General features: G+C 41.8%; 1 protein-coding gene across 8 annotated transcripts; it reads right to left on the reverse strand.

The window, feature by feature from the left end:
* Positions 1–384: 384 nt before the first annotated feature.
* Positions 385–10,156, reverse strand: LOC106653752 (ATP-dependent 6-phosphofructokinase). 8 transcript variants are annotated; one of them, XM_023460772.1, is made up of 13 exons: positions 9,971–10,156; positions 8,451–8,624; positions 8,054–8,205; positions 7,683–7,872; positions 7,275–7,485; positions 5,805–5,913; positions 5,095–5,283; positions 4,837–5,027; positions 4,687–4,762; positions 4,465–4,491; positions 4,165–4,185; positions 2,567–3,576; positions 385–2,474 (listed from the first exon to the last, which is right to left on the reverse strand). In XM_023460772.1, the coding sequence occupies exons 2-13, from the start codon at positions 8,542–8,544 to the stop codon at positions 2,330–2,332; spliced, it is 2,415 nt and encodes an 804-aa protein (XP_023316540.1). In that variant the 5' UTR covers positions 8,545–8,624; positions 9,971–10,156; the 3' UTR covers positions 385–2,329. The 8 variants fall into 8 exon arrangements, with proteins under 8 accessions (XP_023316540.1, XP_014228783.1, XP_014228784.1 ...); XM_014373297.2 differs by lacking the exon at positions 9,971–10,156 and adding an exon at positions 9,638–9,923; XM_014373298.2 differs by lacking the exons at positions 5,805–5,913; positions 9,971–10,156 and adding exons at positions 6,811–6,919; positions 9,372–9,559.
* Between the last annotated feature and the right edge of the window lie 3,397 nt (positions 10,157–13,553).

The raw sequence follows: 13,553 nt of genomic DNA on the forward strand, positions 1-13,553 counted from the left end.
GACCACTTAAACTGTTCCACGCACGCACAGCGCCGTATATTTTATATACATATATAAATGTATACAGGGAGCGGAGGGCTTGCAGCTAAGCAACTACGCGGAATTTTAATTCGGTCAGTTGCGACGCGAATATATTCAACGATGCTCCTTAATGGACTTTGTAGGGGGGTAGAGAAAGAAGTATACGAGAGAAAAGAAAATTTCTGCTGCCTTCTCGTCGCGGCTAAATAATTCATTATGTTTATGCTCCGTAGCGAGCGAGAGCGAGATTCCAGTCTCTCTCTCTCTCTCTCGATTCTTAGAGAGCCTGGATTTACATGTTTTATAATACGGAACTAAAGAATGTAGGAATGGAAGGGAAGAACTTAAAGTCGAGACTCGCAGTGTTCTTACAAGATATAATTTTTATTTAATTATCAATGTAGTCATATAGCACGATACGATATTCAACATATTTTTTTTTTTTTTAATTTATAATATTTTCATTCATTTGTATAAGTGTTTTGCATTTTTTTCCAACAACGAGGCTAAATTTTTCATCTCGACAAAAAAATATCATCCATTTACTCGTGTACCGCGTGTATTACGCGTCTCGTAGATTCGTCATTACACGCAACCGAATAAATCGCACTTTTCTTCGTCTTTTTTTCTCGTTTCGATGGAATTGTTTTATTTATACGTATACGTGTAATTGAATCAAATTGCATATTGACGCTGCCGATGCCGCTGGGCGTGTGTGTATTTGTTTGATCGCGTGGAATCGCGCACGCGATAGCGATTATCGCGCGCGGCTCTCTCTGTGTAGCTGCACCTTTTACGTAATGCACCTGGTATTACACACAACAGCTCCGTTGTTGTGTTTTTTTTTTTTTTTTTTCATTATATACTCCTCTATCGACGTCGATTTTGTCGTCGATGGAAAAATAAAAAGCCCGAAGCGTTAGCGTTTGTTTTTGAAACTCTTGTGCCTCTTATCACAAAATGTTCGGTTATAAGAAAATACATCTTTACATATATTTATTTGATCATCAAAAAATTGATATTCGAGACTTTATTTACGATTATTTATTGTATGTGTTGGTACAATGAACACAACAATTACGGTTGGTTTTGCTGTTAAAACATCTCGAGACACTTCGTTTTATTATCATATATTTTTACTAACTCCTTTCTCTCAAGCTCACTTTGTTTCATCGTCTCTCTACATCTCTTCGCATTCTCTCAACGCAGGCATATCAATTATTATATATGGAACATATTCCGCAGTGATTATTCATTAAGTGACAATATAAGCGCGATATCGAGGAATAAAAATCTCGATACTTTTTTTTTTTTTTAATTTGACTACTATCTTCAATTTATTTTTAGCGGCGTAAAATTTTTCTAATTGTAATGCAGATCGCGACGCCACACGACTCTTCGTGAATTTTACGTCAATTTTCACGGATCGCCTCTCTCGGTAACCAGCCGTTGAAATGAGTCGATATAATCGCGATCGATTACTCTTTCTCTCTACGTCGTATTATTATTATTCTACGACGAGGGTTTGGCCTTTTTTTTCTCTCTCGTAGCAAGTGAGACTACTACGCTGGATGAAAAATCAATGAACTACGTAATTTATTAACGCGGACTTTTACAAATTTGTCTTTTATTTTCTTTTGACTGACTCGCAGGCAAATAATAAAATTTCACTAAGTTAATGCGTGTGTTTGTGTACATTGGGGGGGGGGGTTGAAACAATATTTTTTCTCATCGATTCTCATCGATCGCATCGACAATCGCGATGATGAAATTGAATCGTCTCGTTTACATTAGCATTACTCGATACAATTACAAAGGAGCATGGCACCCTATATTCTAACGACAAAAAAGTTAACTGCGCTTACTAATAAAAATATATGATTTTTTTTCTTTCTTCTTTCTTTACAATAACACATTTTGTTAATCACACTTGAAAAGTTTTACATTTAACATTGTTATTAAAAAGTTTTCTAATATACTTGTATCGCACACACTTTTGATCGATTCGTTTCGTATACATCTCTCAACAACAAAAAACAAAAAAAAAACAAAAAAAAAGATCAACGATAAACGTATGCCTCGAATCATAAAATTCACCTAATGGATCGGTATTTATTTATTTTTTCTTCTTCTAAAAAATGGAGTTTCCAGCCCTCCACGATTAATTTAACAAATTAAAAACGACAGATGTTAATTTTTTTTTTTCTGTATCTATCAACTGAATACTGGCTATAGGGGTGTGTATTGATTACAGTTATGCATAAAAGAGATTCTTTCTTTGCTTCTTGGACTTTTCTCTAACTCCTTCTTAGACGAGAGGGGCGTCGTTGTTCTTGTCCATTTCCTCGACGGTGATGTAGAGACCCTCCTCCTCGTACGTCGAGTCGTGCTTCGCCAATACCTTGAGCAGCGGGCGCAGCTTCATCCACCATTGGTAATTGGGAATTCTGTGCCTGTAAAAATTTAATCAAAAATTAAGTAACGCGAATCACCAAAAAACCTTCCAATTAAAAAAAAAAAAAAAAAAGAGTTAAAAGACACCCACTCGAACTCGGTGGACGCGATGAGATCGGTGAAGGGCGTGTAGCGATACTGTCGCCTGACGATGCCCAGCATCACGGCGCTGTCGGGCGTGTTGGACACGCAGTTGCCGTCGGCGCCCGTGTCGCGCTTCAGTATGTTGGTGAACCACTCCACGGCCTTGGAGCCCATCTTCGTGCCGAGATTACGATCGAAGGGCGTGGGCGAGCCGCCCTGCTGCATGTGGCCGATGATGTTCATGCGACAGCTGAACAGACCCTTGCCCTCCTCGCTGAACAGCCGCTGCATGAACTCGGTGTTGTAGTTGAGATTGGCGTTCTCGTTGCGCAGTATCAGACCGCGTTGGACGCCCTCCGACATCTTCGCGGCCATGGCGATGATGTCGGCGTTGAGGTCCTTGATGTTGAACTTCTCCTCGAAGATGTAGGCGGCGTCGGCGCCACCGGCCAAGCCGGCGAGGGTCGCCAGATAGCCGCAGTAGCCGCCCATGGTCTCGATGATGAAGACTCGGCGCTTGGTGCCCTGGGCCGACTGACGAATGCGGTCGCAGATCTCCGTGATCTCGTTCAAAGCCGTGTCGCAGCCGAGCGAGAACTCGGTGCCGGGCACGTTGTTGCTGATCGTCGCCGGGATCATGGCGATGGGTATGCGGAACTCCGGGTACTTGTCGCGCGCCCCGTAAAAGCTCATGCCCGTCTGGAAGCCCTCGAAGCCGCCGATGATGAGGAGGGCCTGTATGCCGAACTCCTTGAGCTTGGCCGCGATCTGGGGCAGCTGCTCGTCCTTGGGCGGTGCGCGTTTGGTGCCGAGATAGGCGCCACCCTGGCTGACCCAGCCCGCCACCGAGGGCCAGTCCATCAGCTTCAGCTTGCCCGTGGCCAGGCCGAGCACGCCGTCCATGATGCCGTAGACCTTGTCGCCGCGATAGATGCAGTTGCGCACGAACGAGCGCACGGCGGCGTTCATGCCGCAGGACGGCGAGCCGACGTGCATCACGGCCAGGGTGTAGTGATCCTGCGTCGGTCGTGGGGAACGATGGAAAAAAACGAAGAGAATTAGCGGAAAGAAGGATGATGTTATTTCGCAAAAATTATTTGAAGCAGCGGAACACGTGCTTGAAGTAATGTATGTACAAAATTATTTATAATCATTGGTTTTTTTTTTGTAAGCCTGCGTGCAGGTAGAGCTATATGTAATAAGATAAAAAACGATTATTAACATAGGCTTATGGTACAGGTCGTGATTGGCTGGTGAACCATTTTTTTTTTTCGTTTATGCTGCCTGACGTAACATGATAAACTAAAAGTTTGGTTTCTAGTAGTAACACATAGAACATTAGTATGAATTCGAATGATGACCTGTATGTAATATTTTTTTTCAAAGCTTAAATAATAATAACTCTGCGACAGACATATGATAATATAGAGAACACAGATATACATGTGGCTATAGTTATGGATGGAGCGATATGCGTTAAGAACACATTTGTCAATTTTGCTTTGCTTGTTCTAACAAAAGAAACAGCCTAAAAAATTAAGAATAAACATCGACATAAAAAACAGAGAGTAGTAGTCGTTCGATACAAACGCAAAAAAAACTTACTTGTCCCCACATTGTGTATTGCTGTGAGTTTTTTTTTCATGGGGGAGTAGGAAGTGACAGAGATAGACATAAAAAAATAATTCATAAAAATACGACGAATTAGTGTACTCATGATTCAACTATATGTGTTGGTTCGTTTCTTTTTCTCGTTATATTAAATTCTTTTTTTTCAAACGAACAAATCGAACAAATCGAAAAGAGTGAACGTAAAAAGAATAAAAATAAATCAAATATTTGTTCGAGTGTTAAAGAAACGATAATTGATATATTAACAATGCTCGTAAGGATTTTTGTTTTTACCTTGGTCAATACGGGATGACCTCCAGCCTGTAGCAATCATAGCAAAATTTATACACAATGTAATAATATTATCAATAAATGTGTCACACAACTTATTTCGCTTTTTTACAGGTTCAATGCCTAATCTAAACTATTATAATTCGGTCTGTCAAGAGTTACTTTTTTTTCGTGTCTTAAACCTGTAACGAAGACGGTATTTTTCAATTTTAATTTTATCCTCACCTGGCCTAGGGCTGGATCAGCTGGGGCCTTCAAGCGCGTCAACATTTTGTACGTCTCCAAATTCCGTACGAATCCTCTGTAATTCGACATTCGAGATATAAGTAAGGAAACCACCATAATTTTTTTTTTTTTTACAGCGACGAAACTCACTTTCCACGGAGCTGTACGGCCAGATCCCAATTTTTGTCGGCCATGGCCTGGGCCACGGCCTTGGTGCGCTTCACGCACTCCATGAGGGGCAGGCGCACTGCCTGATTACCGTCCAGGGTGACGACGCAGGCCTCGGTATTGGGCTTGGCCTCCACCAGAGCCATCACTGCCTCGGCTCCCATACGGCAACCCTGCGATGAAAACGAATCGTACGTCGGTTATCGTTTACTTTGGATTCGATTGATTTTTCGTACTTACGAGGACACGATCGAACGCCGAGGGATTGCCGCCTCTCTGCACGTGGCCGAGGACGGTGATTCTCGCGTCCTGCTGGAGTTTTTCCACGACGACTTCCTTGACCTTCTCGGCCGTGATCGGGTCGCCGTTACGGTCGACCGCCCCTTCGGCGACGATGATGATGTTCAGACGCTGTCCGGTGAGACGTTCCTGATCGAAGAAAAATAAGAAAATTAAATTAATTCGCGTAGATGGAGACTCAGAGTAGCGTCGAGTTTTTCCACTTATAAATGATCAGCACTTACAGGCACTTAGATCGTGTTATTATTAGTAGAAAGAAAAAAATCAAGAAAGATATAATTAGTAAGATAAATATAAGAGGGTTTGAGAAGGGTTGGTGTATATAGGGAGAGAATAGGCGGAAGAAAAAAAACAAACACAAATACAAAAGCAAAAATGTATACTTTTGCAGTGATAGCTCAAGTTACATCGTAAGCCATTCGTATAATAATGATTCAATTATAACAGAGAGAGAGAGATGCGAAAAAATAAAATAATAATTGGACGATGATACAGGGAGAATTGGAAAAACGATGGACAATGGATGATGAGCGTGAAATTGTGTTCATTTTGAAAGGTAGGATATTTTTTTTTTTTATAAAAAAGTAAAAGAGAAAGAGAAAAAAAAATTAGAAAAAAAAAATCATTGACTTTTTCTTTAACGGTCGAACCTGAATCAATTTTTTGCAGACTTTGTTTGGCCAGTCCTGCTCCGGAGGCCATTCCGGGATGAATACATAGTCGGCCTCGCTACAGATAGCTGCCACCAGAGCCAGGTAGCTGTAACGGTTTTATTTTTCGTGTAAATTACAAAAACAAAAAAATCACCCCACAGAGAGCTCTTACAGCGCTAAAATTATGTATCGCCTTCAACCCATCGGATAAAATTAATCGTTCATCGATTTTCTCGAATGAAAATTTTACTGCTAAAGCTAAGTTTAGAAATAAAAAAAATTATATAGCAGATAAAATTTAGTAATAATAATAATCTCTACGGTCTGACTTATAAAATATTGTAATAATAATGAAAACGATACTCCTGACTGCGATAGTAAGACAGGATTGACAAAATCATAAAATAATAATAATGAACGAATGTAAATGATAACAACATGATTAATTTTGTTTTTCTTTTTACGAGCGGTTATAATTATTTAAGAGGGGCGGTGGGGACAGAGACAGGCACTCCAAAAATGTTGTGGCAGCTTTGAGAAAAAAAAAGTATCTAGTCTATGATTCACAGCAAAGTATAGGCGTAATTATCATCTCAATGACTTGCTTTTTGATTTCAGAAAAAAGTTTTTTCACATCGAAAACACCGAGACAAAAAAAGACCATTGCAGCAAACTAACTTTTCTTTAGCGATATTTTCAAGTTAATATACATGTAGTATAATACAATACGAAAAATACACAACAGTCAGAAAAATAAATCGGGTGAGACAGGGGTGAGATATCTTACCGTTTATGCTATTGTACTCGGAAATAATTAGCGTTTATAGTACAAGAAAATGGGGAGTATTTTTGCGAATGCAGGACAATTCAATACAAGTAAGTTATAAAATTACGAAAAAAACGGACGTAGTAGCTTTTACAAGTATGAGAGAAAAAAAAATCGTGATTGTTGCTTTTTTTTGTTGTTGTTGTTGTTTTTCGTAGAAAGTAAGATAAGACATGCCTGCTCCAACTTTTTGCAAAGTTTCTCAGGCCAATCGACGGGAGGTGGACATTCCGGGAAGAATACGTAGTCCGCTTCGGCGGCTAATGCACCGACGATCGCCAGGTACCTATTTTTGTTTTTCATTCCATTTGCATTAATCATGTTTTTCTTTTTCTTTGTTTTGTTTGTTTTTTTTTGCTTTTGCTTCCATCGCGCGCAATTGTGTTATCAATCGTTCAGAAACGTAAGAAGAATCGAAAAATTATTAAACAAAAGAAAAAAAAAATTAAAAGAATGAAAAATGACAAATAATAACTCGAATCATGATCATCGAATGAAATCGATATCGTCGATTAAACTATTTTTCATTTTGTTCTCCAATGAAACCCGATATCGCGTATCGATTTCACTCGCTCATTAATACTACATATTCGTTTTCGTATCATTTCCGAGAATCTTCCTCTCTCTTTTTTTTCCCTCACCCGCAATGACGGCCCATGACCTCCATAATGAAGGTGCGCTGATGCGAGTAGGCCGTGCTGACGATGGCGTCGATGCTCTCGATGATGCGGTGCAGGGCCGTGTCGGTACCGATCGTCATGTCCGTGCCGCAAAAATCGTTATCGATCGAGCCGACCATACCGACGATGTGAAGATGTTGGAACTTCTCGCGCTGCTCAGGAGTGATAGCACCTGCAATGCAAAGAAGTTTTATTTATAGAATCGCACCGAGGAGACATTCGTCGATCGACTGATCGATAAACGATACGCGCGTATCGCACGACTCGAGGCTCTGCTCTGAATTACACGCAGTAATCGAGTGATTTTTCTCTTTGTTCTCGATATTATCTCTCTCTCTCTCTCTCTCTCTCTCTCTCTCTGGCTCTTACCGTCTTTGACCAAATCGTTCAAGAGGTCGGACCATTCCTCGCGGAAAAGATTGGCACCGGTGAGCGAGCCGTCGCCACCGATCACGACCAGGTTCGATATACCGCGCATGACGAGATTTTTGGCCGCCTTCTTTCTGCCCTCGCGCTCTCGGAATTCTTTGCATCGCGCGGAGCCGATCACTGTGCCACCCTGCAATACACAGAAGAAACAAATAATAATAAAATGTTAATTTATCGTCGTTTAGACAAGCACACAGTACAATGATTTAATAGTTTCGCAGCGCAACGTTTTTATTACGTCTGCTGCAATTGCTGCTGTTTTCGAGATCTTTATCTGAAGAAGTGATTGAGTAGTACGGTAGCAAACTTACACGATGGATGATGCAAGATACCGAGGACCAATTAGCCTCGACAATGTTGTCTCCACCGTCTACCATTCCTTGGTAGCCTTCTCTGATGAAGAATACTTTGCATCCTAGATAGATGCCCATGCGTACCACTGCTCTGACAGCTGCATTCATACCTGCACGAATTACATAAGACATTAGACATTGGCTCTTTTCAGTCAGAAATGTTTATTATCTCAAAAATATTTCTGCACGAGGCAATTCGTTTGAGCTTTCGACTAGAAACTCAGACTTGTTGATTACATCATGCAAAACAAATCTATCTAGCTCTCATCAACTGTCAGCAATCAAAATTCATCACTGACAGTTGCGAATACAAATGGCAATAATCTCATGAGATATGTAGTTCAAGCGGTCTAACCCTGAGAGTCTCCTCCGCTGGTGAACACAGCCAGTCCCTTGCCCCTGTGGCTGCCGGGCTTGATGAATCTGTGCGCCACCCCTTCTTCGTCCATGATGATGATGATGGGCCAACGATGCTTGTTATATCAAAAAACCAAGTTTAAAAGCCTCCTCCTCGATCAGCAGCGAGCACCTTCAGACAGAGAGCAAATAAAAAAAAAAATTGAGTAAGTTCAAACAGACGTTCATCATCAATCATCGTCATTATTATTTTCTCCGTTATATCTCTGCACTTTTGCACAGCATGTAATCTGTATAATATAGCAGTGCAGGCAGAGCACACACGGTATAAGCATACAGCATACAGCATACAGTAGCAGTGTATATAGTCAATGTCAAGGTCTATCTCTGATCGCGCGCGCTCTCTCTCTCTCTCCGTCTCTTTCTCTCTCGAACGACGAGAGAGCCGCGTTTCGAAGTGGGTCGAGGCGAAGCAGAAAAGAATACCAAGATCATCTCTCTAGCACGCGCTGCCCTCCGCACATCGTCTCTCTCTCAATGAAGACGTTACACGCGTATTTTTATTTTTTTTTTTTCGGGGTTTCAAATTATATTTACGAAACTAACGCGCGTTGAGGCCACGACGCACACGCGTGCGTGTGCACGCTGCTGTCGACCTTTAAACGATCGTCGGTGCAGGACAACGACAACGACGACATGTCAAAATCACTTCGCAAAAACACACATGCACTACTTTGAAAAAGCGAAGTGTAGCATCGATGTGACACAATCGATAGACACAACACGTCGACGAGTAAAATCGATCGCGCATCAAGGCAACAACGACGACGCAACACACTTATTATTATAGATCGTAAAACGTGCTGGAGAGCGCGTGCCAACGACGACGGACCATGATGGTATCGAATGGAGAACTCACCGGGTCACACACGCACGCACACGAGCACCGACAGTCGTTGTTATTACTATTATTATTACAAAAGGAACTTGGTGGACGAGACGCACGAGAGCGATGTCAAGTTCGTCCGGTTGATCGTCGACGAGGGTTACTCGACGAATAAACCTCTGTTACTTCGCGTGGGATGCTGCTGCTGCTGCTTACTGCTAGTCGCGAAGCACACCACAGCCACTATCACACGCACGTACACACGACGCGGAGCTTCGTAGTAGTAGTAGTAGTAGTACCTATGTAGATGTATTGTACTGCTGCTGCTGCTGTCTGGTTGAAGGTGACCTCTGAAAAACGGCGCGCCGGGCCTCTCCTCGTCGCCTCGCGCTCGGCTATATATATTAAATCTCCCACTTTGATGATTTTACGCTTTTTATAATGTATAGATAGATGGACTACACATATGATGCGCGTGTTATAATCTCGGGGGGATATATCTCGCGCGCTGTCCGCTCCGCTGCCGTATGAAGTTTTTGACGCGCGGCGCCTATAATATACGAACGCGATAGATAGCTATAAACTCTACACACGTGTGTGAAGTGTGCGTGTGTGTATGTGCCAATACCTACTATATGTATCTCTCTCGCTGTCCGCGTGTCGTATACTTATAATATATAAACCGTGTGGCTGTCCCGCAGACCACACACAGACAACGGCAGGCCGCGCAGCAGTAGAGTTTTTATCGTCGTCGCGACTATAATGTCTCTCTCTCTCTCTCTCACGTACGTTGAAGGTATATAACGAGCATAGCAGACGATAAAATAAGTACCACGCTTCTGTCCGCCTGGTTGCAGGCTGTAGCACGCGAATTTCATCAGCAACGGGGCGACAGGCGACGTTCGCGCATGCGCGCGAGCGACTCCGATTTCGCGCCGCGCACTATTAATGCGACTCGCGCGCGAAATTTCAAAGATCGGAATTCTTTTTACGCGAGAGAGGAATTTCGACGAATGGAAACGAGAAATAAGACTGTTTATTGTATTATCGTGATATTATAAAATACTTTGAGGTAGTTTAGTGATGATGATAATAATAGTATGAATTTAGCGTATCTAGGTTGCACCGCTGCAGACGAAATCACGATTAAATTCATCTTTAACGCTAAATATTTCTTTAATTAGCTCGTTAAAAGGCATATTCAATTCAATCATTAGAAAGGTGAGGATTTCAGCTATCCGCTGGTATGTTTTTCATTCATATCTGCGATTAAGGTGGCTCTACAGCAATCATAGCAATAGTACAGCGAGGCGTCTGTCTGTCTCTTTCTCGCATTAGGCAGACAATCGCTCGCACTATTCGAAATCAATGATTTTGTTAATTACTCATTAGTTAGTTCGTTAAGGGGTAATTTTTAACATACCAATCGAAAGCTTGTAACTTTCTCTTTCAGAAAATATATTTTTTATTAAGATGGTTGATCTTTTAAATTAGTTATGAACAATAAAAGACCGCGTCCCATAAGACCCCGTGTTAATTAAATCGCCATTTTCAAACTTGTTTATCTCGAAAGTTTGATCGTCAACCATATGGTTTTTTTTGGAATCTCATTTGAAGATCTAACAAATCGATTGATATAAGCTTTATCTTGTTGGATGATCTTTTGTATTATGTGTAGAGCCTCCTTCACAGCTGATTAACACAAGAGCCCATGTTAATAACGCGACTTTTACATTAATCGTTGGCGAAAGTTAGTTCGACAACTGGGACTGAAATTTTGAGGAATTATCAAGGAAATCACAACGAAGGACCCCTTCAATATTCAAAACTATCTATTCATTTTCGATTCATCACCCAACCACCTTGAGAGAGGAATGGAAAAGAAATTTCATTGCCAATTTCTTTTCGTAATCTAATAAAATAATAGATTAAGTAGTAATACAAAAAAAATATGTTTTATTATAAAGGTCCTTTACATTTTAATGTCTTTCAACGAGCAGAACACGATGTATATACCTGACAAGTTCTTTTTATGCAGAAACGAATCGTGATCCAGGTTATCGTGCGTCAAGCGCACTTATAACCTTCAACTTCGGCAACGTCAAAATGATTGCTTAAGCATAAGAAACGTTTCGGCTCAAAATTCACAATCCCTTTCAAATTACGAAAACATCAAAATTATTGCTTGAGTGAAAAAAAATTTAACAAAAAAAAAGTAAAAATATAATAAAAGAAGAAAAAAAATAGCAAAATCGTATCCGGAAGTGCGCCATGATACCGATCCTCGGGGAAACCGTATGGTCGATAATTCACGGGCCGGCGACCACGAGCCACATCTTCGAGTTGAGCCAGTTTCTGCGACGGCCGATCAACGTCTGGGCCAAGGACAAATTGTTGCTGTTCGGCAGGTGTCACCATCGACACAAGCCCCGATTGCACCTCAAGTACAAATCGCTGACCGACAAAAAGTGTCCCGCGTGTGGCTTATCGACGGGCAAAGCAGTGGGCCACTTTACCCTACTTGAGGGTGAGGAGCCCCGCAATCCGGACGCCCGAAGTCATCCGCAAAATTGCGGCTTCGACGTCGTCTCGGACCAGACCGGCTATCCGGCCACGGCCCTGAGACAGGTCGCCGTCCAGCGGATGCTGGCCAAGCTCTACGAGAGTCGTCTGAGAGGCCGCGATCATCACTTCCAGTGCTCTCGCTGTACGTATATAATATATATACATCTCATTGCTCGTAAACGTGACGTTGATTTTTGCGTGTCACGCGAACGCAGGTAGCTTATCCGGAGGCGAGGTTTGGTCAGACGAAGATTCGGAAAAATTGATAAAAGACTCCAAAGAGCGATTCCGTGGACACGCTCATATGCACGTGTACAGAGAGAGCTGTGATAAAATATGTAAATGCACGGAGGTGGCCGGTGTCAAGACGGACGAACACGGCGGGTTAAAATTTATAGATTGCATGGACAAGTATTTACAAATAAACAACGACGGCAAAAGGAAGATGAAAACGCTGTTCGAGTGCCAAACAGACTTGATTGAATGTTTGACAGTAGCAATGAATAGTGATCATGCGAAAGCAGCGAAACTATGTATTGAAAAAAATGACGTGCCCAGCTGTAAGAAGTACAAATTTGACGAACATAGGGCGCGCTTCGTAACGTATGTAGGCGGATTGAAAAAAAAGGCTTACTCTTTCACCTGGGACGGAAAGAGAAATCGTTCTACCAAATTTTATTTCAAATTCAAACACGTGCAGACGATACTGAAGTCTCGTTATCAGAGCTCAGAGCATCAAAGCAGCAAAGGGTCTCGGGTTCTATATCTCGAAACCATGTACCCGATTTATCATAAGGTAAATGATATTGAGCGCGATCGCGATGAGCGTATACGATTGACCCCACGACGCGAACTAAAATTTTTCTACTCTCGTCTGACAGAATCTTAAAACCCTAGAGGTACCGGTGAGATTGAGAGGAATTTTCAGGCCGGCATGGAGAGAACAAAAACAAACACAGAGACGACCATCAGATCCAACATCATTACAATTATCAATGGGATCGTCCGATGGAAAACAACAGTCATGTCCCCCGAAAAGAAACCAACAATTTTCACAATGCCAACCAGAAGCGGGAGGAAAATCCACACAGAGAAATCCACCAGATGCAGGGATAAGATCATTAAATAATTATAGGAGAAAACAATTACGAATAAACAATGAGCGACAAAATGGTACAAAAGATCCGCTGTACAAATCGGAGGCCACTCAGCCGAAACAGCTAAAAATACCATGGAATAAACTATTTAAATAAAGCATATGAGCTCTTTACGATATTTTTATTTGAATCTCGCGAGGTCCGCAGCTTGATCCCTGTATTTTCTCGTTCGTTTTTTTTATCGTAGATGTAAAGAAAAAAGCGATTATAAAACTCCCAATGAATCTTGTGAGTTGTATACAAGACGAGCGTGACGTACAAAGTGCGCCATGGCCCATGAAGGGCTAGCAGGGGGCTTAATTATTTTTCATTTTTCAATTACAGTACTAGGCTGTAAAAGTGAAAAAATTTGTTTTTTTTTTAATTACACGCATAATAAGCCATTTTTTTCTCTCTCTCCCTCTTTATTAGTCACCTTCTTCTCAGAAGGGCCTGCAGGAGGCGTGGAACCCGTGCGCAGGAAGAGTTAACTACCCCCCCCCCCCCCCCCCCC

This window comes from Trichogramma pretiosum, unplaced genomic scaffold, assembly GCF_000599845.2.
Source record: "Trichogramma pretiosum strain Unisexual culture from Peru unplaced genomic scaffold, Tpre_2.0 scaffold133, whole genome shotgun sequence".
Classification (NCBI taxonomy): domain Eukaryota; kingdom Metazoa; phylum Arthropoda; class Insecta; order Hymenoptera; family Trichogrammatidae; genus Trichogramma; species Trichogramma pretiosum.

Bases quoted from the DNA above. Each gene is read 5' to 3' on its own strand.
- LOC106653752 (XM_023460772.1), bottom strand. From the start codon at position 8,544: ATGGACGAAGAAGGGGTGGCGCACAGATTCATCAAGCCCGGCAGCCAC. The intron at 8,206-8,450 runs GTTAGACCGCTT...TAATTCGTGCAG, and splicing joins CAGCGGAGGAGACTCTCAGG to GTATGAATGCAGCTGTCAGA. The intron at 4,492-4,686 runs GTGAGGATAAAA...TGATTGCTACAG, and splicing joins CTGATCCAGCCCTAGGCCAG to GCTGGAGGTCATCCCGTATT.